At 45.6% G+C, this 25,497-nt stretch overlaps 1 protein-coding gene across 2 annotated transcripts in view; it reads left to right on the top strand.

Moving 5' to 3' along the window:
• map3k3 (mitogen-activated protein kinase kinase kinase 3) overlaps positions 1 to 25,497 on the top strand; it is a 274,267-nt gene that overhangs the window by 207,047 nt on the left and 41,723 nt on the right. For both annotated transcript variants that reach the window (XM_072486935.1, XM_072486936.1), the window contains one exon: positions 25,138 to 25,267. In XM_072486935.1, the coding sequence (XP_072343036.1) occupies positions 25,138 to 25,267 (130 nt within the window). The remainder of the gene's footprint in view (positions 1 to 25,137; positions 25,268 to 25,497) is intronic.

Here is a 25,497-nt window from a genome sequence, read left to right as displayed (position 1 = left end):
CTCACGTTCCACGTGATCAGCCGGGTTGGGGGGCTCTTTACCCCCCCCCCCCCCTTGTCGACTAGCCATCCCCTTTTTTTAACCCAGCTCCTCACCCGGTTCCCACGTACCCATATATCCCCCCGACGGTGCCCTCCCGCCTCGACCACCCCATCCCATAACAGCTCCCCCTTCTCCTTAGCAGCAGCAACCCAGTTAAACCCCCCCCCCTCCGCTAGATCCCCCTCTAGCGTAGTTGCACCCCCCATGTTGCTCCCAGAAGTCAGCAAACTCTGGCTGACCTCGGCTTCCCCCCCCTTGTCCTCAGCTCCCACTGTGCGAGGCCCCCTCCTTCCTGCGTCCCTGTTCCCGCCATAATTACCATAGCGCGGGAACAAAGCTCGCGTTTCCCACTCGGCCCCGCCCCTAATGGCCGGCGGCCACAGTTCCTCATGCTCCCCCCCCCCCCCCCAACCTGGGGAAGAGAGAAAAGTTACAGGGTCACAAAATTAACATATTGAAAAATCGTCTCTTTCCCCCCCCCCCCCCGTCCCCCCCGTCCCCTTCCCCTTCCTCGCCTCACATAATCACCCCACCACTTTGTCCCAAAAGCTCTTTCTCTCGCCAGACTATTCCAGCTTCTCGTCCACAATGAATGTCCACGCCTCTTCTGCCGTCTCAAAGTAGTGGTGCTTCCCTTGGTGTGTGACGCACAATCTCGCCGGTTGCAACATTCCAAACTGGACCTTTTTGTGACGCACCACCTTAGCCCGATTGAAACTTGCCCTCCTTCTCGCCACCTCCGCACTCCAATCCTGGTATATGCGGATCACCGCGTTCTCCCACCTACAGCTCTGAGTTTTCTTCGCCCATCTGAGAACCATCTCTCTGTCATTGTAGCGGAGAAACCTCACCACTATAACTCGAGGTATTTCTCCAGCCTTTGGTCTTCGCGCCAGAACTCGATAAGCTCCCTCCACCTCCAAAGGGCCCGTCGGGGCCTCCAAACCCATTAGCGAGTGAAGCATCGTGCTCACATATTTCCCGACGTCCGTCCCTTCTACACCTTCGGGAAGACCCAGGACTCTTAAATTCTTCCTCCTTGAATTATTCTCCAGCGCTTCCAACCTCTCCACACACCTTTTATGCTCTGCCTCGTGCGTTTCTGCCTTCACCACCAGGCCCTGTATTTCATCTTCGTTTTCAGCAGTCTTTGCCTTCACGACCCGAAGCTCCAGCTCTTGGGTCCTCTGCTCCTCCTTTAGTCCTTCAATCGCCTGCAATATCAGGGCCAACAGCTCCTTCTTCAACTCCTTCTTCAGCTCTTCCACACAGCGCCGCAGGAACTCTTGTTGCTCCGGGCCCCATAACAAACGGCCACCTTCCAACGCCATCTTGCTTTGAACTTCCCTTCCTTGCCGCTGCTCCAGAGGATCCTCCGCAATCCGGTCCCTATCCTCTCCCTTTTCCATGCGTGTCCGGGGGGGGTTCCCTTCTGGTTTGCCGCACAGTGTTTTTGCCATTTAAATTGCCGTTGGGGCTCCTATTAAGAGCCCAAAAGTCCGTTCCAACGGGAGCTGCCGAAACGTGCGACCTAGCTGGTCATCGCCGCACCCGGAAGTCTCATCTATCTTTATCTTAAAAGCATTTAATGAAGGAGCCTGGACTGCTTCACTGGGCAAGGAATTCCATAGATTCACAACCCTTTGGGTGAAGAAGCCCCTCCTAAGCTCAGTCCTAAATCTACCCCCCCTTATTTTGTGGCTACGACCCCTAGTTCTGCTTTCACCCACCAGTGGAAACAACCTGCCCACATCTATCCTATCTATTCCCTTCATAATCTTATATGTTTCTGTAAGATCCCCCCTCATTCTTCTAAATTCCAACGAGTACAGACCCAGTCTACTCAACCTCTCCTCGTAATCCAACCCCTTCAGCTCTGGGATTAACCTAGTGAATCTCCTCTGCACACCCTCCAGTGCCAGTACGTCCTTTCTCAAGGATGGAGACCAAAACTGAACACAATACTCCAGGTGTGGCCTCACTAATACCTTATACAATTGCAGCATAACCTCCCTAGTCTTAAACTCCATCCCTCTAGCAGTGAAGGACAAAATTCCATTTGCCTTCTTAATCACCTATTGCACCTGTAAACCAACTTTTTACAACTCATGCACTAGCATACCCAGGTCTCTCTGCACAGCGGCATGTTTTAATATTTTATCATTTAAATAATAATCCCTGTTGCTGTTATTCCTACCAAAATGGATAACCTCACATTTGTCAACATTGTATTCCATCTGCCAGACCCTAGAACATTCACTTAACCTATCCAAATCCCTCTGCAGACTTCCGGTATCCTCTGCACTTTTTGCTTTACCACTTATCTTAGTGTCGTCTGCAAACTTGGACACATTGCACTTGGTTCCAAACACCAAATCATCTATGTAAATTGTGAACAATTGTGGGTCCAACACTGAACCCTGAGGGACACCACTAGCTACTGATTGCCAACCAGAGTGCTTTCTATTAATTAACCAATCCTCTATCCATGCTACTACTTTACCCTTAATGCCATGCATCTTTATCTTATGCAGCAACCTTTTGTGTGGCACCTTGTCAAAAGCTTTCTGTAATTCCAGATATACCACATCCAATGGCTCCCCGATATCTACCGCACTGGTAATGCCCTCAAAAAATTCCACTAAATTAGTTAGGCACGACCTGCCCTTTATGAACCCATGCTGCGCCTGCCCAATGGGACGATTTCCATCTAGGTGCCTTGCTATTTCTTCCTTGATGATAGATTCCAGCATCTTCCCTACTACCGAAGTTAAGCTAACTGTCCGATAATTACCCGCTTTCTGCCTACCTCCTTTTTTAAACAGTGGTGTCACGTTTGCTAATTTCCAATCTGCCGGGACCACCCCAGAGTCTCGTGAATTTTGGTAAATTATCACTAGTGCATTTTCAATTTCCCTTGCCATCTCTTTTAGCACTCTGGGATGCATTCCATCAGGGCCAGGAGACTTGTCTATCTTTAGCCCCATTAGCTTGCCCATCACTACTTCCTTAGTGATAACAATCATCTCAAGGTCCTCACCTGTCATAGCCTCATTTCCATCAGTCACTGGCATGTTATATGTCCCTATAAGGACATTAGTGAACCAGATGGGTTTTTACGACAATCGACAATGGTTTCATGGTCACCATTGAACTTTTAATTCCAGATTTTTATTGAATGCAAATTTCACCATCTGCCGTGATGGGATTCGAACCCGGGGCCCCAGAGCATTACCCTGGGTCTCTGGATTACTCGCCCCCACAACGCCACCGCCTCCAACATTGCTTCAATATGCAAGAAAAACACATATGGTTCAGGCTAAATTACAAATTAAATTTGCGGGAAGGCATAAGCCTTGCAGAAGAAAAGTAAAACAAATAAATTGCCAAATTATAATGTTTGATAATATCATAATCTATTTTCTGAAACTTGAAATAGGGCTTTTAACGTTCCCACTTCTTTCCTCAAGTTTTTCCAAATGTGCCTGTAACATTGACAGTACAGTAGTATAATAGGATACAGGTTAAGAACTGGGAGAGCTAATTACCAAAATAACTTACGGAGTGAATATTAGCACCACTGTGCTAGCCGATGTGTTGGAGGTAGGGTGGAACTTGTAGTTTGAATTTACTCATAAACGTCAACAAATAGAGTCTTTGACTAGAACTACAGCAAGCAGAGTCTGTGTCTCTAACTACAGCAAGCACAAAACACGAGTCTCTGCACTCGTGTTTGGAACTCCAGCTATCGGTGTCTCTACACTCGTGTCCGGGACTACAGCAAGCAGCGTCTCTGCACTCGTACACAGGACTACCACGAGCAGAGCCTCTGCACTCGTGTTTGAAACTGCAGCAAGTTCTGCCCTCGTGTACAGGAATACAGCAAGCACAGTCTCTGCACTCGTGTCTGGAACTGCAGCAAGCAGTGTCCCTACACTCATGCACAGGATAACAGCAAGCAGAGTCTCTGCACTCGTGTACAAAACTACAGCAAGCAGAGTCTCTGCACTCATATTCGGAACTACTGTTAGCAGAGTGTCTGCACTCGTATCCGGAATCAAGCAAGCAGTGTTTCTGCACTCCAGTACAGGTCTACAGCAAGCAGAGTATCTGCACTCGTGTACAGGACTACAGCAAGCAGAGTCTCTGCACTCGTGTTTGGAACTGCAGCAAGCAGCGTCTCTGCAGTCGTGTACAGGACTACAGCAAACAGAGTCTCTGCACTCATGTTTGGAACTGCAGCAAGCAGAGTCTCTGCACTCGTATTCAGAACTAAAGCAAGCAGAGTCCCTACACTCATGCACAGGATAACAGCAAGCAGAGTTTCTGCACTCGTGTACAAGACTACAGCAAGCAGAGTCTCTGCACTCGTATTCAGAACTACTGTTAGCAGAGTGTCTGCACTCATGTACAGGACTACAGCAAGCAGAGTCTCTACACCCGTGTCCGGAATCAAGCAAGCAGTGTTTCTGCACTCGTGTACAGGACTACAGCAAGCAGCATCTCTGCACTCGTGTACAGGCCTACAGCAAGCAGAGTCTCTGCACTGCTGTACAACACTACAGCAAGCAGAGTCTCTGCACTCGTTTTCGGAACTACAGCAAGCAGCGTCTCTGCACTCGTGTTTGGAACTGCAGCAAGCAGCGTCTCTGCACTCGTGTACAAGACTACAGCAATCAGCGTGTGCACTCATGTACAGGACTACAGCAAGCAGAGTCTCTGCACTCGTGTTTGGAACTGCAGCAAGCAGTGTCTCTGCACTCGTGAACAGGACTACCGCAAGCAGCGTCTCTGCACTCGTGAACAGGGCTATTGCAAGCAGAGTCTCTGCACTCATGCACAGGATAACAGCAAGCAGCATCTCTGCACTCGTGTACAGGCCTACAGCAAGCAGAGTCTCTGCACTCGTTTTCGGAACTACAGCAAGCAGCGTCTCTGCACTCGTGTTTGGAACTGCAGCAAGCAGCGTCTCTGCACTCGTGAACAGGTCTATCGCAAGCAGAGTCTCTGCACTCGTGTTTGGAACTGCAGCAAGCAGCGTCTCTGCACTCGTGTACAAGACTACAGCAATCAGCGTGTGCACTCATGTACAGGACTACAGCAAGCAGAGTCTCTGCACTCGTGTTTGGAACTGCAGCAAGCAGTGTCTGCACTTGTGAACAGGACTATCGCAAGCAGAGTCTCTGCACTGGTGTTTGGCACTGCAGCAAGCAGCGTCTCTGCACTCGTGTACAGGACTACAGCAAGCAGAGTCCCTACACTCATGCACAGGATAACAGCAAGCAGAGTCTCTGCACTGGTGTACAACACTACAGCAAGCAGAGTCTCTGCACTCGTTTTAGGAACTACAGCAAGCAGCGTCTCTGCACTCGTGTTTGGAACTACAACAAGCAGCGTCTCTGCACTCGTGAACAGGACTATCGCAAGCAGAGTCTCTGCACTCGTGTTTGGAACTACAACAAGCAGCATCACTGCACTCGTGAACAGGACTATTGCAAGCAGAGTCTCTGCACTCGTGTTTGGAACTGCAGCAAGCAGCGTCTCTGCACTCGTGTACAGGACTACAGCAAGCAGAGTCCCTACACTCATGCACAGGATAACAGCAAGCAGAGTCTCTGCACTCGTGTACAAGACTACAGCAAGCAGAGTCTCTGCACTCCTATTCGGAACTACTGTTAGCAGAGTGTCTGCGCTCGTGTACAGGACTACAGCAAGCAGAGTCTCTACACCCGTGTCCGGAATCAAGCAAGCAGTGTTTCTGCACTCGTGTTTGGAACTACAGCAAGCAGCGTCTCTGCACTCGTGAACAGGACTATTGCAAGCAGAGTCTCGGCACTCGTGTTTTGAACTGCAGCAAGCAGCGTCTCTGCACTCGTATACAGGACTAAAGCAAGCAGAGTCCCTACACTCATGCACAGGATAACAGCAAGCAGAGTCTCTGCACTCGTGTACAAGACTACAGCAAGCAGAGTCTCTGCACTCATATTCGGAACTACTGTTAGCAGAGTGTCTGCGCTCGTGTACAGGACTACAGCAAGCAGAGTCTCTACACCCGTGTCCGGAATCAAGCAAGCAGTGTTTCTGCACTCGTGTTTGGAACTGCAGCAAGCAGCGTCTCTGCACTCGTGTACAAGACAACAGCAATCAGCGTGTGCACTCATGGACAGGACTACAGCAAGCAGAGTCTCTGCACTCGTGTTTGGAACTGCAGCAAGCAGTGTCTCTGCACTCTTATACAGAACTACCACAAGCAGAGTCTCTGCACTCGTGTTTGGAACTGCAGCATGCAGAGTCTCTGCACTCGTATACAAGACTACAGCAAGCAGAGTCCCTGCACGCACGTCCAGAACTACAGCAAGCAGTCTCTGCACCCGTGTCTAGAACTACAGCAAGCAGAGTCACTGCACCCGTGTACAGAATTACAGCAAGCAGCGTCTCTGCAATCGTGTCCAGAACTGCAGGGAGCAGAGTCTCCCACTCGTGTACAGGTCTACTGCAAGCAGCGTCATTGCACTCGTGTCCAGAACTACAGCAAGCGTTTCAGTCGCAGAAAAGGTGAAACAGTTTTTTAGAAGGGGGGGAATTAGGTGGTTTTTGTGGCACTACTAGAATGTTTGTCTGGCAATCATCAAATTGAGGTTGCTTTCTGCGATATATTTAGTGTTTATAATACTGAAACCGGCTATCTAACCCAACTGGTCTGCTATGCTGGCTGCTATGCCCCACATAAGCCTTCTTCATCTTGTCCCATAAACATATCCTTCTACTCCTTTTTGCTACATTTACTGAATTAGCTTCCTAAGCTACTCACTACACAAGTTCCAAGTTCTGACCACTCAAGTATTCACACTACCCGCAAGACCAAGTGTGTCATAAGAACTAGGAGCAGGAGTAGGCCATCTGGCCCCTCGAGCCTGCACCACCATTCAATGAGATCATGGCTGACCTTTTGTGGACTCAGCTCCACTCTCCGGCCCGAACACCATAACCCTTAATCCCTTTATTCTTCAAAAAACTATCTATCTTTATCTTAAAAACATTTAATGAACGAGCCTCGACTGCTTCACTGGCCAAGGAATTCCATAGATTCACAACCCTTTGGGTGAAGAAGTTCCTCCTAAACTCAGTCCTAAATCTACTTCCCCTTATTTTGAGGCTGTGCCCCCAAGTTCTGCTTTCACCCGCCAGTGGAAACAACCTGCCCGCATCTATCCTATCTATTCCCTTCATAATCTTATATGTTTCTATAAGATCCCCCCTCATCCTTCTAAATTCCAACGAGTACAGTCCCAGTCTACTCAACCTCTCCTCGTAATCCAATCCCTTCAGCTCTGGGATTAACCGAGTGAATCTCCTCTGCACACCCTCCAGTGCCAGTACGTCCTTTCTCAAGTAAGGAGACCAAAACTGAACACAATACTCCAGGTGTGGCCTCGCTAACACCTTATACAATTGCAGCAGAACCTCCCTAGCCTTAAACTCCATCCCTCTAGCAATGAAGGACACAATTCCATTTGCCTTCTTAATCACCTGTTGCACCTGAAAACCAGCTTTTTGCGACTCATGCACTAGCACACCCAGGTCTCTCTGCACAGCAGCATGTTTTAATATTTTATCATTTAAATAATCCCTTTTGCTGTTATTCCTACCCAAATGGATAACCACACATTTGTCAACATTGTATTCCATCTGCCAGACCCCAGCCCATTCACTTAGCCTATCCAAATCCCTCTGCAGACTTCCAGTATCCTCTGCACGTTTTGCTTTACCACTTATCTTAGTGTCGTCTGCAAACTTGGACACATTGCCCTTGGTCCCCAACTCCAAATCATCTATGTAAATTGTGAACAGTAGTGGGCCCAGCACTGATCCCTGAGGGACACCACTAGCTACTGATTGCCAACCAGAGTGCTTTCTATTAATTAACCAATCCTTTATCCATGCTACTACTTTACCCTTAATGCCATGCATCTTTATCTTATGCAGCAACCTTTTGTGTGGCACATTGTCAAAAGCTTTCTGTAATTCCAGATATACCACATCCAATGGCTCCCCGATATCTACCGCACTGGTAATGCCCTCAAAAAATTCCACTAAATTAGTTAGGCACGACCTGCCCTTTATGAACCCATGCTGCGTCTGCCCAATGGGACGATTTCCATCTAGGTGCCTTGCTATTTCTTCCTTGATGATAGATTCCAGCATCTTCCCTACTACCGAAGTTAAGCTAACTGTCCGATAATTACCCGCTTTCTGCCTACCTCCTTTTTTAAACAGTGGTGTCACGTTTGCTAATTTCCCATCTGCCGGGACCACCCCAGAGTCCCGTGAATTTTGGTAAATTATCACTAGTGCATTTGCAATTTCCCTAGCCATCTCTTTTAGCACTCTGGGATGCATTCCATCAGGGCCAGGAGACTTGTCTACCTTTAGCCTCATTAGCTTGCCCATCACTACCAGGAGGTAGTGATGACAATCCTCTCAAGGTCCTCACCTGTCATAGCCTCATTTCCATCAGTCACTGGCATGTTATTTGTGTCTTCCACTGTGAAGACCGACCCAAAAAACCTGTTCAGTTCCTCAGCCATTTCCTCATCTCCCATTATTAAATCTCCCTTCTCATCCTCTAAAGGACCAATATTTACCTTAGCCACTCTTTTCTGTTTTATCTATTTGTAGAAACTTTTATTGTCTGTTTTTATATTCTGAGCAAGTTTACTCTCATAATCATAATCTCATAATATAAGGTGAATAAGTTCTTTGAGAAGGTGACTGAACAGGTAGACGAGGGTGAGCAGTTGATGTGCTGTATATGGATTTCAGTAAAGCGTTTGATAAGGTTCCCCACGGTAGGCTATTGCAGAAAATACGGAGGCTGGGATTGAGGGTGATTTAGAGATATGGATCAGAAATTGGCTAGCTGAAAGAAGACAGAGGGTGGTGGTTGATGGGAAATGTTCAGAATGGAGTTCAGTTACAAGTGGCGTACCACAAGGATCTGTTCTGGGGCCGTTGCTGTTTGTCATTTTTATCAATGATCTAGAGGAAGGCGCAGAAGGGTGGGTGAGTAAATTTGCAGACGATACTAAAGTCAGTGGTGTTGTCAACAGTGAGGAAGGATGTAGCAGGTTACAGAGGGACATAGATAAGCTGCAGAGCTGGGCTGAGAGGTGGCAAATGGAGTTTAATGTAGAGAAGTGTGAGGTGATTCACTTTGGAAGGAATAACAGAAATGCGGAATATTTGGCTAATGGTAAAGTTCTTGGAAGTGTGGATGAGCAGAGGGATCTAGGTGTCCATGTACATAGATCCCTGAAAGTTGCCACCCAGGTTAGACCATAAGACATAGGAGCGGAAGTAAGGCCATTCGGCCCATCGAGTCCACTCCTCAATTCAATCATGGCTGATTTCAACTCCATTTACCCGCTCTCCCTCCATAGCCCTTAATTCCTCGAGAAATCAAGAATTTATCAACTTCTGTCTTAAAGACACTCAACGTCCCGGCCTCCACCGCCCTCTGTGGCAATGAATTCCACAGACCCACCACTCTCTGGCTGAAGAAATTTCTCCTCATCTCTGTTCTAAAGTGACTCCCTTTTATTCTAAGGCTGTGCCCCGGGTCCTAGTCTCCCCTGCTAATGGAAACAACTTCCCTACATCCACCCTATCTAAGCCATTCATTATCTTGTGAGTTTCTATTAGATCTCCCCTCAATCCCCTAAACTCCAATGAATATAATCCCAGGATCCTCAGACGTTCATCGTATGTTAGGCCTACCATTCCTGGGATCATCCGTGTGAATCTCCGCTGGACCCGCTCCAGTGCCAGTATGTCCTTCCTGAGGTGTGGGGCCCAAAATTGCTCACAGTATTCTAAATGGGGGCTAACTAATGCTTTATAAAGCTTCAGAAGTACATCCCTGCTTTTATATTCCAAGCCTCTTGAGATGAATGACAACATTGCATTTGCTTTCTTAATTACGGACTCAACCTGCAAGTTTACCTTTAGAGAATCCTGGACTAGGACTCCCAAGTCCCTTTGCACTTCAGCATTATGAATTTTGTCACCGTTTAGAAAATAGTCCATGCCTCTATTCTTTTTTCCAAAGTGCAAGACCTCGCACTTGCCCACGTTGAATTTCATCAGCCATTTCTTAGACCACTCTCCTAAACTGTCTAAATCTTTCTGCAGCCTCCCCACCTCCTCCATACTACCTGCCCCTCCACCTATCTTTGTATCATCGGCAAACTTAGCCAGAATGCCCCCAGTCCCGTCATCTAGATCGTTAATATATAAAGAGAACAGCTGTGGCCCCAACACTGAACCCTGCGGGACACCACTCGTCACCGGTTGCCATTCCGAAAAAGAACCTTTTATCCCAACTCTCTGCCTTCTGCCTGACAGCCAATCGTCAATCCATGTTAGTACCTTGCCTCGAATACCATAGACCCTTATTTTACTCAGCAGTCTCCCGTGAGGCACCTTATCAAAGGCCTTTTGGAAGTCAAGATAGATAACATCCATTGACTCTCCTTGGTCTAACCTATTTGTTATCTCTTCAAAGAACTCTAAAAGGTTTGTCAGGCACGACCTCCCCTTACTAAATCCATGCTGACTTGTCCTAATCTGACCCTGCACTTCCAAGAATTTAGAAATCTCATCCTTAACAATGGATTCTAGAATCTTGCCAACAACCGAGGTTAGGCTAATTGGCCTATAATTTTCCATCTTTTTCCTTGTTCCCTTCTTGAACAGGGGGGTTACAACAGCGATTTTCCAATCCTCTGGGACTTTCCCTGACTCCAGTGACTTTTGAAAGATCATAACTAACGCCTCCACTATTTCTTCAGCTATCTCCTTTAGAACTCTAGGATGTAGTCCATCTGGGCCCGGAGATTTATCAATTTTTAAACCTCGTAGTTTCTCTAGCACTTTCTCCTTTGTGATGGCTACCATATTCAACTCTGCCCCCTGACTCCGGAATTGTTGGCATATTACTCATGTCTTCTACTGTGAAGACTGACGCAAAGTACTTATTTAGTTCCTCAGCTATTTCCTTGTCTCCCATCACAAAATTACCAGCGTCATTTTGGAGCGGCCCAATGTCAACTTTTGCCTCCCGTTTGTTTTTAATGTATTTAAAGAAACTTTTACTATCATTCCTAATGTTACTGGCTAGCCTACCTTCATATTTGATCCTCTCTTTCCTTATTTCTCTCTTTGTTATCCTCTGTTTGTTTTTGTAGCCTTCCCAATCTTCTGACTTCCCACTACTCTTTGCCACATTATAGGCTTTCTCTTTTGCTTTGATGCATTCCCTAACTTCCTTTGTCAGCCATGGCTGCCTAATCCCCCCTCTGATAACCTTTCTTTTCTTTGGGATGAACCTTGGTACTGTGTCCTCAATTATGCCCAGAAACTCCTGCCATTGCTGTTCTACTGTCTTTCCCGCTAGGCTCTGCTCCCAGTCGATTTTCGTCAGTTCCTCCCTCATGCCCCTGTAGTTACCGTTATTTAACTGTAACACCTTTACATCTGATTCTACCTTTTCTTTCAAATTGGAGATTGAATTCTACCATATTCTGATCACTGCCTCCTAAGTGCTCTTTTACTTTAAGATCTTTAATCAAGTCTGGCTCATTACATAACACTTAAGTCCAGAATGGCCTGTTCCCTCGTGGGCTCCACCACAAGCTGTTCCAAAAAGCCCTCCTGTAAACATTCAATGAATTCCCTTTCCTTGGGTCTACTGGCAGCATTATTTACCCAGTCCACCTGCATATTGAAGTCCCCCATGATCACTGTGACCTTGCCTTTCTGACATGCACTTTCTATTTCGTGGTGCATTTTGTGCCCCCGGTTCTGACCACTGTTAGGAGGCCTGTACATAACTCCCATTATGTTTTTTTTGCCTTTGTGGTTCCTCAACTCTACCCACGCAGACTCCACATCATTTGACCCTATGTCATTTAGTGCTATTGATTTAATTTAATTCCTAATTAACAAGGCAACCCCGCCCCCTCTGCCCACCTCCCTGTCTTTTCGATAAGTTGTGAATCCCTGGATGTTTAAATGCCAGTCCTGAACCCCCTGCAACCATGTCTCTGTGATGCCTACCACATCATACCTGCCAGTCACAATCTGGGCCACAAACTCATCTACCTTGTTCCGTGCACTGCGCGCATTTAAATATAGCACCTTTAATTCTCTATTGACCGTCCCTTTTTGGTTTCTTAGTGTGGTGGACCTAGGTTTACTGAGCCTTTCCATACACTGTGTCATATTTTGTGGGATGGGGACTATCGTAACCTCTCCTGAGTTTTGTCTTTTTGTGCTTTTTTGTATTCCTAAGCAGCTACGCTTCCCACTGATTACTTCACCTCTTGGTTCCCTGACATTCCCTTCCCCCCCCAATCTTTCGTTTAAAGTCCTATTGACCACCCTATTTATTCTTTTCGCCAGACCACTGGTCCCAGCTCGGTTCAGGTGGAAACCATCCCAACGGTATAGGTCCCCCCTGTCCCAAAACTGATGCCAGTGTCCCATGAAAAGGAACCCCTCTTTCCCACACCACTCTTTCAGCCACGTATTAACTTCCCTTATTCTTGCCTCCCTATGCCAATTTGCACGTGGCTCGGGCAGTAATCCGGAGATTATGACCCTTGAGGACCTGTTTTTTAATTTGAATCCTAGCTCTTTATAATCTCTAAACAGGTCCTCTTTCCTAGACTTGCCTATGTTGTTGGTACCGACATGGACCACAACAACTGGATCGTCCCCCTCTCTCTCCAGTATCCTTTCAAGCCGGTCAGAGATGTCCCGCACCCTAGCACCGGGCAGGCAACATACCATTCGGGACTCTTTATCCTGCTCACAAAGGATACTATCTATCCCCCTGATAATAGAATCGCCTACAACTACAACTTGCCTATTTACTCCCTCCCCTCCTTCAGGCCTGCTGAACCATGGTGCCTTGGTCAGCTGACTCATCCTTCCTGCAGCCCTGTTCGCCATCCACACAGGGAGCAAATGCCTCCTACCTGTTGGACAGAGTCAAGGGCTGAGGCTCCTGAGTTCCTGACTGCTGGTTCCCTTTACCTGCCTGACTTGCAGTCACACCCTGCTGTCCCTGGCCACTGGCAGGATTTAAACTACTTACTCTGACAGGTGTGACTGCCTCCTGAAACACAGTGTCCAGGTAAGTCAGGTTGATAGGGTTGTGAAGAAGGCCTATGGAGTGTTGGTCTTTATTGGTAGAGGGATTGAGTTCCGGAGTCAGGAGGTCATGTTGCAGCTGTCCAAAACTCTGGTACGGCCGCATTTGGAGTATTGCGTACAGTTCTGGTCACCCCATTATAGGAAGGACGTGGAGGCTTTGGAGCGGGTGCAGAGGAGATTTACCAGGATGTTGCCTGGTATGGAGGGAAAATCTTATGAGGAAAGGCTGTTGGACTTGGGGTTGTTTTCGTTGGAGAGAAGAAGGTTAAGAGGAGACTTAATAGAGGCATACAAAATGATCAGGGGGTTAGATAGGGTGGACAGTTGAGAGCCTTCTCCCGCAGATGGAAATGGCTGGCACGATGGGACATAGCTTTAAACTGAGGGGTAATAGATATAGGACAGAGGTCAGAGGTTGGTTCTTTACGCAAAGAGTGGTGAGGCCGTGGAATGCCCTACCGGCAGCAGTAGTGAACTCGCCAACATTGAGGGCATTTAAAAGTTTATTGGATAAGCATATGGATGATAATGGCATAGTGTAGGTTAGATGGCTTTTGTTTTGGTGCAGCATCGTGGGCCGAAGGGCCTGTACTGCGCTGTATCGTTCTATGTTCTTTCGAGATTGTCGAAATAGAGTTAAGAGGGAAATCAGGAGGGCAAAAAGGGGACATTAAATTGTTTTGGCAAATAATGCAAAGGAGAATCCAAAGAGCTTCTACAGATACATAAAGGGAAAAAGAGTAACTAGGGACAGAGTCGGGCCTCTTCAGGATCAACAAGGACATCTATGTGCAGAGCCACAAGAGTTGGGTGAGATCCTGAATGAATATTTCTCATCGGTATTCACGGTGGAGAAAGGCATGGATGTTAGGAAACTAAGGGAAATAAATAGTGCTGTCTTGAGAAGTGTGCATATTACAGAGGAGGAGGTGCTGGAAGTCTTAAAGCGCATAAAGGTAGATAAATCCCCGGGACCTGATGAAATGTATCCCAGGATGTTGTGGGAGGCTAGGGAGGAAATTGCGGGTCCCCTAACAGAGATATTTGAATCATCGGCAGCCACAGGTGAGGTGCCTGAAGATTGGAGAGTGGCGAATGTTGTGCCCTTGTTTAAGAAGGGCAGCAGGGAAAAGCCTGGGAACTACAGACCGGTGAGCCTAACGTCTGTAGTAGGTAAGTTGCTAGAAGGTATTCTGAGAGACAGGATCTACAAGCATTTAGAGAGGCAAGGACTGATTTGGGGCAGTCAGCATGGCTTTGTGCGTGGAAAATCATGTCTCACAAATTTGATTGAGTTTTTTGAGGGGGTGACCAAGAAGGTAGATGAGGGTAGTGCAGTAGACGTTGTCTACATGGACTTTAGCAAAGCCTTTGACAAGGTACCGCATGGTAGGTTGTTGCAGAAGGTTAAAGCTCATGGGATCCAGGGTGAGGTTGCCAATTGGATTCAAAATTGGCTGGACGACAGAAGACAGAGGGTGGTTGTAGAGGGTTTTTCAAACTGGAGGCCTGTGACCAGTGGTGTGCCTCAGGGATCGGTGCTGGGTCCACTGTTATTTGTGATTTATATTAATGATTTGGATGAGAATTTAGGAGGCATGGTTAATAAGTTTGCAGATGACACCAAGATTGGTGGCACAGTGGATAGTGAAGAAGGTTATCTAGGATTGCAACGGGATCTTGATCAATTAGGCCAGTGGGCCGACGAATGGCAGATGGAGTTTAATTTAGATAAATGTGAGGTGATGCATTTTGGCAGATCGAATCAGGCCAGGACCTACTCAGTTAATGGTATGGCGTTGGGGAGAGTTATAGAACAAAGAGATCTAGGAGTACAGGTTCATAGTTCCTTGAAGGTGGAGTCGCAGGTCAACAGGGTGGTGAAGAAGGCATTCGGCATGCTTGGTTTCATTGGTCAGAACATTGAATACAGGAGTTGGGACGTCTTGTTGAAGTTGTACAAGACATTGGTACGGCCACACTTGGAATACTGTGTGCAGTTCTGGTCACCCTATTATAGAAAGGATATTATTAAACTGGAAAGAGTGCAGAAAAGATTTACTAGGATGTTACCGGGACTTGATGGTTTGAGTTATAAGGAGAGGCTGGATAGACTGGGACTTTTTTCCCTGGAGCGTAGGAGGCTTAGGGGTGATCTTATAGAGGTCTATAAAATAATGAGGGGCATAGATAAGGTAGATAGTCAACATCTTTTCCCAAAGGTAGGGAAGTCTAAAACTAGAGGGCATAATATAAGGTGAGAGGGGAGAGATTCAGAAGGGCCCAGAGGGGCAATTTCTTCACTCAGAGGGTAGTGAGTGTCTGGAATGTGCTGCCAGAGGTAGTAGTAGAGGCGGGTACAATTGTGTCTTTTAAAAAGCATTTAGATAGTTACATGGGTAAGATGGGTATAGAGGGTTATGGGCCAAGTGCGGGCAACTGGGACTAGCTTAATGGTAAAAACTGGGCGGCATGGACTGGTTGGGCCGAAGGGCCTGTTTCCATGCTGTAAACTTCTATGATTCTAATCTATCTTACTCTTCTTTATAGCTTTTTTAGTAGCTTTCTGTTACCCCCAAAAGATTTCCCAGTCCTCTAGTCTCCCACTGATCTTTGCTACTTTGTATGTTTTTTCCTTCAATTTGATACTCTCCCTTATTTCCTTAGATAGCCACAGTCGATTTCCCCTCTTTTTACCGCCCTTCCTTTTTGTTGGTATAAACCTTTGCTGAGCACTGTGAAAAATCACTTGGAAGGTTCTCCACTGGTCCTCAACTGTTTCACCATAAAGTCTTTGCTCCCAGTCTACCTTAGCTAGTTCTTCTCTCATCCCATGGTAATCTCCTTTGTTTAAGCACAAACCACTAGTGCTTGATTTTACCTTCTCACCCTCCATCTGTATTTTAAATTCCACCGTATTGTGATCGCTCCTTCCGAGAGGATCCCTAACTATGAGATCCTGAATCAATCCTGTCTCATTCCACAGGACCAGATCTAGGACCGCTTGTTCCCTCGTAGGTTCCATTACATACTGTTCTCGGAAACTATCGCGGATGCATTCTATAAACTCCTCCTCAAGGCTGCCTTGACTGACCTGGTTAAACCAATCGACATGTAGATTAAAATCCCCCATGATAACTGCTGTACCATTTCTACATGCATCAGTTATTTCTTTGTTTATTGCCTGCCCCACCATAATGTTACTATTTGGTGGCCTATAGACTACTCCTATCAGTGACTTTTTCGCCTGACTATTCCTGATTTCCACCCAAATGGATTCAACCTTATCCTCCATAGCACCGATGTCATCCCTTACTGTTGCCCGGATGTCATCCTTAAATAACAGAGCTACACCACCTCCCTTACCATCCACTCTGTCCTTCCGAATAGTTTGATACCCTCGGATATTTAACTCCCAGTCATGACCATCCTTTGGTAATGGCCACTAAATCATGGTAATTCACAATGATTTGCGCCATCAACTCATTTACCTTATTCCGAATACTACGAGCATTCAGGTAAAGCACACTTATGTTGGCTTTTTTACCTCTGTTCTGAATCTTAACACCTCGATCAGTAACCTCTCCTAAGTTATATTTCCTCTTAACCTTTCTCCTAATTTTCCTTGTTGTTGAACCCATATCTTCATGTAACAACCTGCTGCGTCGCTTACCATTAATGTTTTCACTTCCCATTTTATTCCTTTTAGTATTCCTGGTCCTATTCACTGAGCTCCCCTCAGTCACTGTACCTTGCACTGTCGTCCTTTTTGATTTTTGACTATGGCTTCTCTGCCTTACACTTTCCCCCTTCCTGCCTTTTGTTTCTGTCCCTGTTTTACTACCTTCCAACTTACCTTCTAACTTTACTACCTTCTTGCAACGGTTCCCATCCCCCTGCCACATTAGTTTAAACTCTCCCCAACAGCTCTAGCAAACACCCACCCTAGGACATCGGTTCCAGTCCTGCACAGGTGCAGACCGTCCGGTTTGTACTGGTCCCACCTCCCACAGAACCGGTTCCAATGTCCCAGGAATTTGAATTCCTCCCTCTTGCACCATCTCTCGAGCCACGCATTCATCCTATCTATCCTGACATTCCTACTCTGACTAGCTCGTGGCACTGGTAGCAATCCTGAGATTACTACCTTTGAGGTCCTACTTTTTAGTTTAAATCCTAACTCCCTAAATTCAGCTTGTAGGACCTCGTCCCGTTTTTTACCTATATCGTTGGTGCCTATGTGCACCACGACAGCTGGCTGTTCACCCTCTTTCTCCCCCCCCCCCCCCCCCCCCCCCCCAGAATGTCCTGCAACCGCTCCGAGACATCCTTGACCCTTGCACCAGGGAGGCAACATAACATCCTGGAGTCTCAATTGCGTCCGCAGAACCGCCTGTCTATTCCCCTTACAATTGAGTCCCCTATCACTATAGCCCTGCCATTCTTCTTCCTGCCCAGCTGCGCAGCAGAGCCAGCCATGGTGCCATGAACCTGGCTGCTGCTGCATTCCCCTGGTGAGCCATCTCCCTCAACAGTATCCAAAGCGGTATATCTGTTTTGCAGGGAGATGACCGCAGAGGACACCTGCACTGCCTTCCTACTCTTGCTCTGTCTTTTGATCACCCATTTTCTATCTTCCTCTACCTTTCACCTGCGGTGTGACCAACTCGCTAAACGTGCTATCCACGACGTCCTCAGCATCGCGGATGCTCCAAAGTGAGTCATCATAGGAGTTGGACCATTTTAATATTCCGCTACATTTTTTGCATCACAATTTCACATGGCATATGATGTCTTCATTTCTTAAAAATAAATTTTAGAGTACCCAATTCATTTTTCCAATTAAGAGGCAATTTAGTGTGGCCAATCCACTACCTACACATTTTTGGATTGTGGGGGCAAAACCCACGCAAGCACGGGGAGAACGTGCAAACTCCACATGGACAGTGACCCAGAGCCAGGATTGAACCTGGGACCACGGCACCATGAGGCAGAGTGCTAACCACTGCACCGCCGTGTTGCCCTTTGTCTTCATTTTTAACATGATATCGTCTATGCGCATTGTAACTGCAGCATTGTTGCAAACATATTTTATTCCTTTTAAGCACCAGTTTGGTTCAGTTGCACTATTGCCTCTGAGTCAGAAAATTATGGCTTCAAGCCCCACCGCAAGCTTCACACAATCCACCCTGACACTTCAGTGAAGTACTTGGTGCTGCCTTTCAGACGAGAAATGCTGTCTTTTTAAGAGAACGTGAGATCGCATGGCACTGAAGAGCAGGGCATCCTCATAGAATTCCTACAGTGCAAAAGGAAGCAATTCGACCAGTTGAATCTGCGCCGGCCCTTCGAAAGACCACCCTACCCAGGCCCAATCACCCACCCAATCCCTGTAACCGCACCTTAGATTACAGGCAAGTGCTACTTTCTCACCCAATACCACCAAAGAAAAATGGTATAATCGTTCATTTTTTAAAAATAAATTTAGAGTACCCAATTCATTTTTTCAATTAAGGGGCAATTTAGTGTGGTCAATCCCTACCTACCCTGCACATCTTTGGGTTGTGGGAGCGAAACCCACGCAAATACAGGCAGAATGTGCAAACTCCACACAGACAGTGATTGAATCCCAGAGCCGGGATTGAACCTGGGACCTCGGCGTTGTGAGGCAGCAGTGCTAATCACTGTGCTTCACTGTCGTTCATTTTAATGTCTGGGATTAATGTGCGCGCAAATTGACTGCCAGGTTTGTCTATGTAACAACAGTGACCACACTTTAGAAAGAATCAATTACTTGCAAAAGTGCTTTGGGACATACCAATTGCTTGACATGGCATGTAAAAGAAGTCCCTTTCTGTTGAATGAAAACTTCTCTAAATTTTGAAATTCTCACTTCACCATTTCTTCCTTAATGTCAATTTTCCTTCCCCCTCATTTTTTGATCTACCAACGTGTGCTCTCCTCTTAAAACCCATTGTCCCTTCCAACTCCATCTTTTGGCTCCCTTGGTTTCTTTCGTCTTCCTCTTCCTGTGCTCCTTCTCTCCCTTCCTTGCTCCCTTGTCACACTCTCTTTCCCATACATCAAATGAGCTAGCACTGTCTTTCCTGCATAACTAACATACAGATCCCGGCCAGAGTTCTGTTGTGAAAAATAGCTTGCATCATGAGATTTTATGTTGCACGTTTGACAGCATTTAGTTAGCACCCAGTACTTTAGCAGCACAGCGTGGGAACTCATACTGTCTTATAATCAACATTGGATCCTGGCATGATTACACACAAATTAAGTGGCATAGTTAAGTGACCTTAACTGTGGATTTTGACACTTGGATTAAGCACACAGAACCAGAGGAAAAATATACTTCAGTTTTAAAGAGATAATCTTATCTTCATCTTACAATTCTGTGGCACTGTTGTCTTTTTTGCCTACTCTTTATCCAGTAACCCACGTGCTCGTGGAGTCCAGTGGTCTCAGTACACCACTTGCAAACTTTGCCTAACTTAATTTGCTGAACTGCTTTGACCTACTGAGTTGCTGTCATATTTATATTTGAGTGTGTGTAGTGAGTTGGCTTTTTAATATACAGTACATTTAGTTCCATTAAGTAAATGTGAAACACTTACTGTTTTGGTCCCTCTCCAGTAGAGTCAATGGATATCTGCTGTTTATTGCCACCTGTAACTTTCTGAAATTGGCCTTTGAGCTGCATTGGTCCGTTGTATGTCTGTTGTTCTTTCTAACTTGTCAGCCAAGCAAATAATGAGCAGGCAGTGGCAGTGATGTTAGAATATGGTTTATTACCTTCTTAAGAAGACTTGGGGTAAAAAAAGTGCTGATCAGTCACACTGTAATTTATGTTTTTGGTCCCTCCAAAAAGCAACTGTGGAGGCACGGTAGCACAGTGGTTAGCAATGTTGCTTCACAGCTCCAGGGTCCCAGGTTCGATGCCGACCTTGGGTGACTGGTCTGTGTGGAGTCTGCACGTTCTCTTTGTGTCTGTGGGTTTCCTCTGGGTGCGTTTCCTCCCACAGTCCAAAGATGTGCAGATAGGTGGATTAGCCATGCTAAATTGCCCTTAGTGGGGTTACGGGGATAGGGTGGAGGTGTAGGCTTAAATAAGGTGCTCATTCCAAGAGCTGATGCAGACTAGATGGACTGAATGGCCTCCTGCACTGTAAATTCTATAATTCTATGACATGGTACAGAGAGATAGGAGGTTTTTTGTTGTTTCAGGAATGTGCTCCAAATTGCATCCATGCTTTAGGGGAGGGGAAGGGCAGATGTTTCTTGTCATAGGCAGAGGGAAGTTTCGGCAGTGACTAATGTCGCACTGCTGTTGTGTTTGAAAGAAAGGAGAATATGGAATGATAATGGTCAACGGGAAATGAGCATAAAGGTGAGACTGATGTGTTGCTGATGGAATTGCCCTGCCACATGACAGTAGTAACACAACTCCAAGCAGCTCTCACAAATGGGCACGCTGCTCAGCTTTGTCCATGGCTAACGTTGATTGAGGGTGGAGGTGAAATTGTGGACTGAGTTCCGATTTTTGCTGAAACACCGACACCTTGCAATGCAGAAAAAACATCCTAAGCCAATTGAAATTCTTGAAATCTTGGTATCAAACTTGAAATATATGTGCATTTCAATCAAAACCAGCCTGACCAGTCAAGTTGCGGGCAGGTGCAATTCTATGTGCATTGCCTGAAAATGTTCAAATGGTAGAGCTGGAATACACTGTGAATCATTGTCTCTGTTCATTTTCAAAAACATCGCAGTTGCTGTGTATTTCAAAGAACTTGATTTTTGTTTAAATGTGAAGTAAATGGTTACTTAAACTTACTGAGATGCTCCATGAAGTTGTAATTTCTGGATTAGCTTTGATGTTTATTTGCTGTCTGGTTGTAGAGTCAAATACTGATAACATCACGCTCTACTTTGTTGTTTTATCTGCTCAAAAAAATTTTGAGTAATAGTTTGCTAATTTCTGTTTGATCCTGCAAGTAAGTTTACATAAGCAACCCCAAGGAGCCACTTAATTACCCTTCCTTGTTTTGTTCTGAAGGAGGCTAAAGCAATCTCAGCATGTGAAATAAATGGGAGAGTCAAGTTACTAGCTACTTGTGCTAGCTGGTCTGTATAAAAGATAACTAGCAATCTGCAAACTTGTAAAAAATATACGTTACCCACCATGCTGGTGATTGTGCATGTTGTGCACGTAGTGATTGGACATGATTGTACATGTTATATACATAGACTGATTGTACATGTTATGTACATAGCGATTGTGCATACATGCATATAGTGATTGTCCATGATTGTACATGGTGTGTACACGATTGTGCATGTTGGGCAGGATTTACCGAGCAACCCACCGTGTATTTTTCAGTGGCAGAAGCAGCCCGCCAGTGGAATTTTCTGGCCCCGCCATAGTCAACAGAATTTCCCGTTGAATGCACCCCTTATCACCAGGAACCGCCTGCGCCATCAATGGGACCGGAATAGCCGCTGGTGTGAGAGCCAGTAAATTCCACCCGTTAAGTACATAGTGATTGCGCATGTTGTGTACAGAGTAATTGTACATGTGTACAGAGTGAGTGATTGCGCATGTTGTGTAGAGTAATTGCGCATGTTGCGTACAGAGTGAGTGATTGCACATGTGTACAGAGTGAGTGATTGCATATGTTGTGTACAGAGTGAGTGATTGCAAATGTTGTGTACAGAGTGAGTGATTGCACATGTTGTATACAGAGTGAGTGATTGCACATGTTGTATACAGAGTGAGTGATTGCACATGTTGTGTACAGAGTGAGTGATTTCACATGTGTACAGAGTGAGTGATTGCACATGTGTACAGAGTGAGTGATTGCACATGTTGTGTACAGAGTGAGTGATTGCACATGTTGTATACAGAGTGAGTGATTGCACATGTTGTATACAGAGTGAGTGATTGCGCATGTGTACAGAGTGAGTGATTGCACATGTGTGCAGAGTGTGTGATTGCACATGTTGCGTACAGAGTGAGTGATTGTGCATGTTGTGTACAGAGTGCTGTTGTGGGCAGCACGGTAGCATAGTGGTTAGCACTATGGCATCACAGCGCCAGGGTCCAAGGTTCAATTCCTGCTTGAGTCACTGCCTGTGCGGAGTCTGCACATTCTCCCTGTGTCTGCGTGGGTTTCCTCCGGGTGCTCCGGTTTCCTCCCACAGTCCAAAGATGTGCAGGTTAGGTGGATTGGCCATGGCAAATTGCCCTTAGGTTAGATGGAGTTGCAGGGTTAACGGGGATAGGGTGGAGATGTGGGGTTACGTAAGGTGCTCTTTCCAAGAGGCGGTGCAGACTCGATGGGCCGAATGGCCTCCTTCTGCACTGTGAATTCTATGATTCTATGAGTGATTGCGCATGTGTACAGAGTGAGTGATTGCACCTGTTGTGTACCTAGGTGTGCATAATGAGGCCATGTGACTTGGATGCCAGAGAATGAAGCTCAGTCAGTTTGCCTGGTCATCTAAGCCCTAGAGCACTTCTTTAACTGCTCTGAAAATTGTTGTTTATTTTCTAGAAGGATCGTGTTTTTCCAATCCTAATTGGGGCTTTGGCTTTGTATTGCAGAGGTCTGTGTGCTCCACTGCTGGTACCATTACGACTGCCAAGTTTTGCCATATAATTGCATGTCATGTGACAGGATACTGTTTACAATCTTATAGTGAGTGGACTCAGCCGACAGGAAGAGTGTTTTACTGAGATATTATACAAATCTTAAATGTGCCTGCACATATACATACATACGTGACTCTATAATGATTGTAATGATCCTTTATACAGAGAATAATACACCTAGCTGTTATCAGAGAGCGTGTATTCTGGGTGTATAATAACATTTTAACCTATTTCTGCACAATCCATAAAAAAAACCTTAAAATAGTCATGTTAATAGATTTATGATTGTTTTATAAATCTAATCAGTTACACTTATGCAATTAAATTGACCTTATTGATTGCTTAGCTTAATGGTTGTGTGATGCTCGTAGAGGTGTTCTATTGTTGAGGAATGGGTGGTGCATTATGTCCTTTGTCCTTTCCCTCTGGGACCTGGATTTGAATCCAGCCAAAATTGATGTAGTGAAAGTTTCCTCTTTCTGCTGACTGCAGGTGTGAAGTGAATTTGGGCAGTCTTAACTCAAATCCTGAATGTGTTGAATGTACAGAGCTGTTCGTTATCCTGCAGGGTTTAACATTGAACTGAAAATTTCACTGGCAGCGTGTCAAAATGTGGGAAGTAATGAAGGAAGGAATCTGCAGTGGGAGGTGCTCGTCTAAGGGTGAGGTGGTTGGACTTAATAAAAAGGGAGGAGGGCAGGGGGCATCAGTCTTTTGAAATAGATTCATTAATAATGAATGGGTCATGTATAATTAAAACACTTCTCAGTCAGATAGGAAGCTGATTCAATAACATGCCCTACAGGATCACTTTTCCAAAAAAGTAATTCCATGTTTACTGGAATCTATTTCCAAACATTTAATGGTAGTGTTACCTGCTGACATTCAAAATAATTTAATTACTTGTAGGAGGTCAATTGCTCACAGATAAAATTCCTTGAGGGTTTTTTGCTGATTAGTGCTCTCTGCCCTGTATCTTGATTCCATCTGTTTCACCCTTCCTCCTGGCCTGGTTTGATCCACTTGCTTCCAACTCCACCGGCATTTCCACCCTTACAATCTGCTCCACTTCGCACTCTGAGGAAGTTTTTTGAATCTTTCCGGCCAAGACAACTGGAGAGTACTGCTCTCCGATTTGGTCTCAATGTATTGTACTCTTTTAAAACATTTTTACAATTCTCCAGCCCTGCAAACGTTCAGAGCTGAAGCTTGCTGAAGAGGTTTGTCCTCCGAAGCGAGCAAATGGAAAAACAACAGCAGTCTCAAGCATGTTAGTGGGAGCTAGTTCACCATGTCACCAGCAGACTGTGACTTGGACAAGCCTACTGTCGAAGAAGCCTTGCATTGCTTATAACTGAACACAATGCATTGGCCACTTAAAATCGAATAATATTACATTCCAAGACAGTGCAGTATTGAGGGAGTTCTTCACTGCAGAACAGTGAGACATTTCCGTTGCCATGTTGAACCAAGGCTCCCCGGGATTAAGAAGAACAGTTATCCCTGGGTGGACCGATATTTGTCTATCAAAACATGACTAAACTAATTCAGCTCTGAAGAACAATTATATGATCTATATGGACTTGAAACGTCAACTCCATTTCTCTCTCCAAACCTGCGGAGATTTTGCAGCATTTTTAAAATTTCAGATTTCCAGTATCTGGAGTATTTTAGTTTTAAGTCACTGAAACTATATTATCTATTATTTCGTTGCTGTATGTGGGATCGTACTGTCTGCAAATTAACTGCCACATTTCATACATTATCCCAATGACTACACCTCAAAATACTTCATCAGCTGTAAAGCGCTTTGGGATTTCCTGAAGCTGCGAAAGGTAAAAATGCACAAGTCTTTCTTTTCACAACACCAGCCCTAATTTCAATACAGGAGAAAAAAAAATCTGCCACCTTTATAGCTGTCCTATTTTTAAATTTACTAATTTGTCATCCTTTTTGACTAGCTGATATTTGCACCACTTCCCTTTTTCATGGAATTAAACCAAATTAAAACAGACAAAGATGACACTGCAAAGGGTGGAAAGAAATCTGAAACAGTTAGAAGTGAGTGCAGTGTTTAATATTGACAGGCTGTGTCAGACTTAGTTTCTGCAACAATATTAGCTACCAGTTGGCATTGCCTGTTCTATAGTCAGTTTGGAACAATCAAAAAATCTTTAATCCTGTTTCATTGACCGCACTCCTGTTTGTTCTAGGGTTCGGTGAAGGATCAACTGAAAGCATACGGAGCACTGACGGAGAATGTGACCCGGAAATATACCAGGCAGATTCTAGAGGGAGTATCCTACCTGCACAGTAACATGATTGTACATCGGGATATTAAGGGTGAGTTTGCCACTGGGATTTCTTTCCATCCCAAGAGTCAAGTACTTCAGTGTGGGACTGGAGTCATATATCAGGCAACGGTTGGCTTTTTCACAACAGTCTGAATCCTTCATGGTCACTTTTGCTGAGACCAGCTTTGTATTTCCATTCTTCTTAAACTGAATTTCAGTTCTCACAGTGCCATGGTGTGTTAGTATGCTGCGCATCTTACATTGTCGCAGAGCGTAGCA

The sequence above is a fragment of the Scyliorhinus torazame genome, chromosome 21 (assembly GCF_047496885.1).
Source record: "Scyliorhinus torazame isolate Kashiwa2021f chromosome 21, sScyTor2.1, whole genome shotgun sequence".
NCBI lineage: Eukaryota > Metazoa > Chordata > Chondrichthyes > Carcharhiniformes > Scyliorhinidae > Scyliorhinus > Scyliorhinus torazame.
The sequence above is the reverse complement of the archived record's forward strand: the minus strand, read 5'-3'. Positions and strand labels throughout refer to the sequence as shown.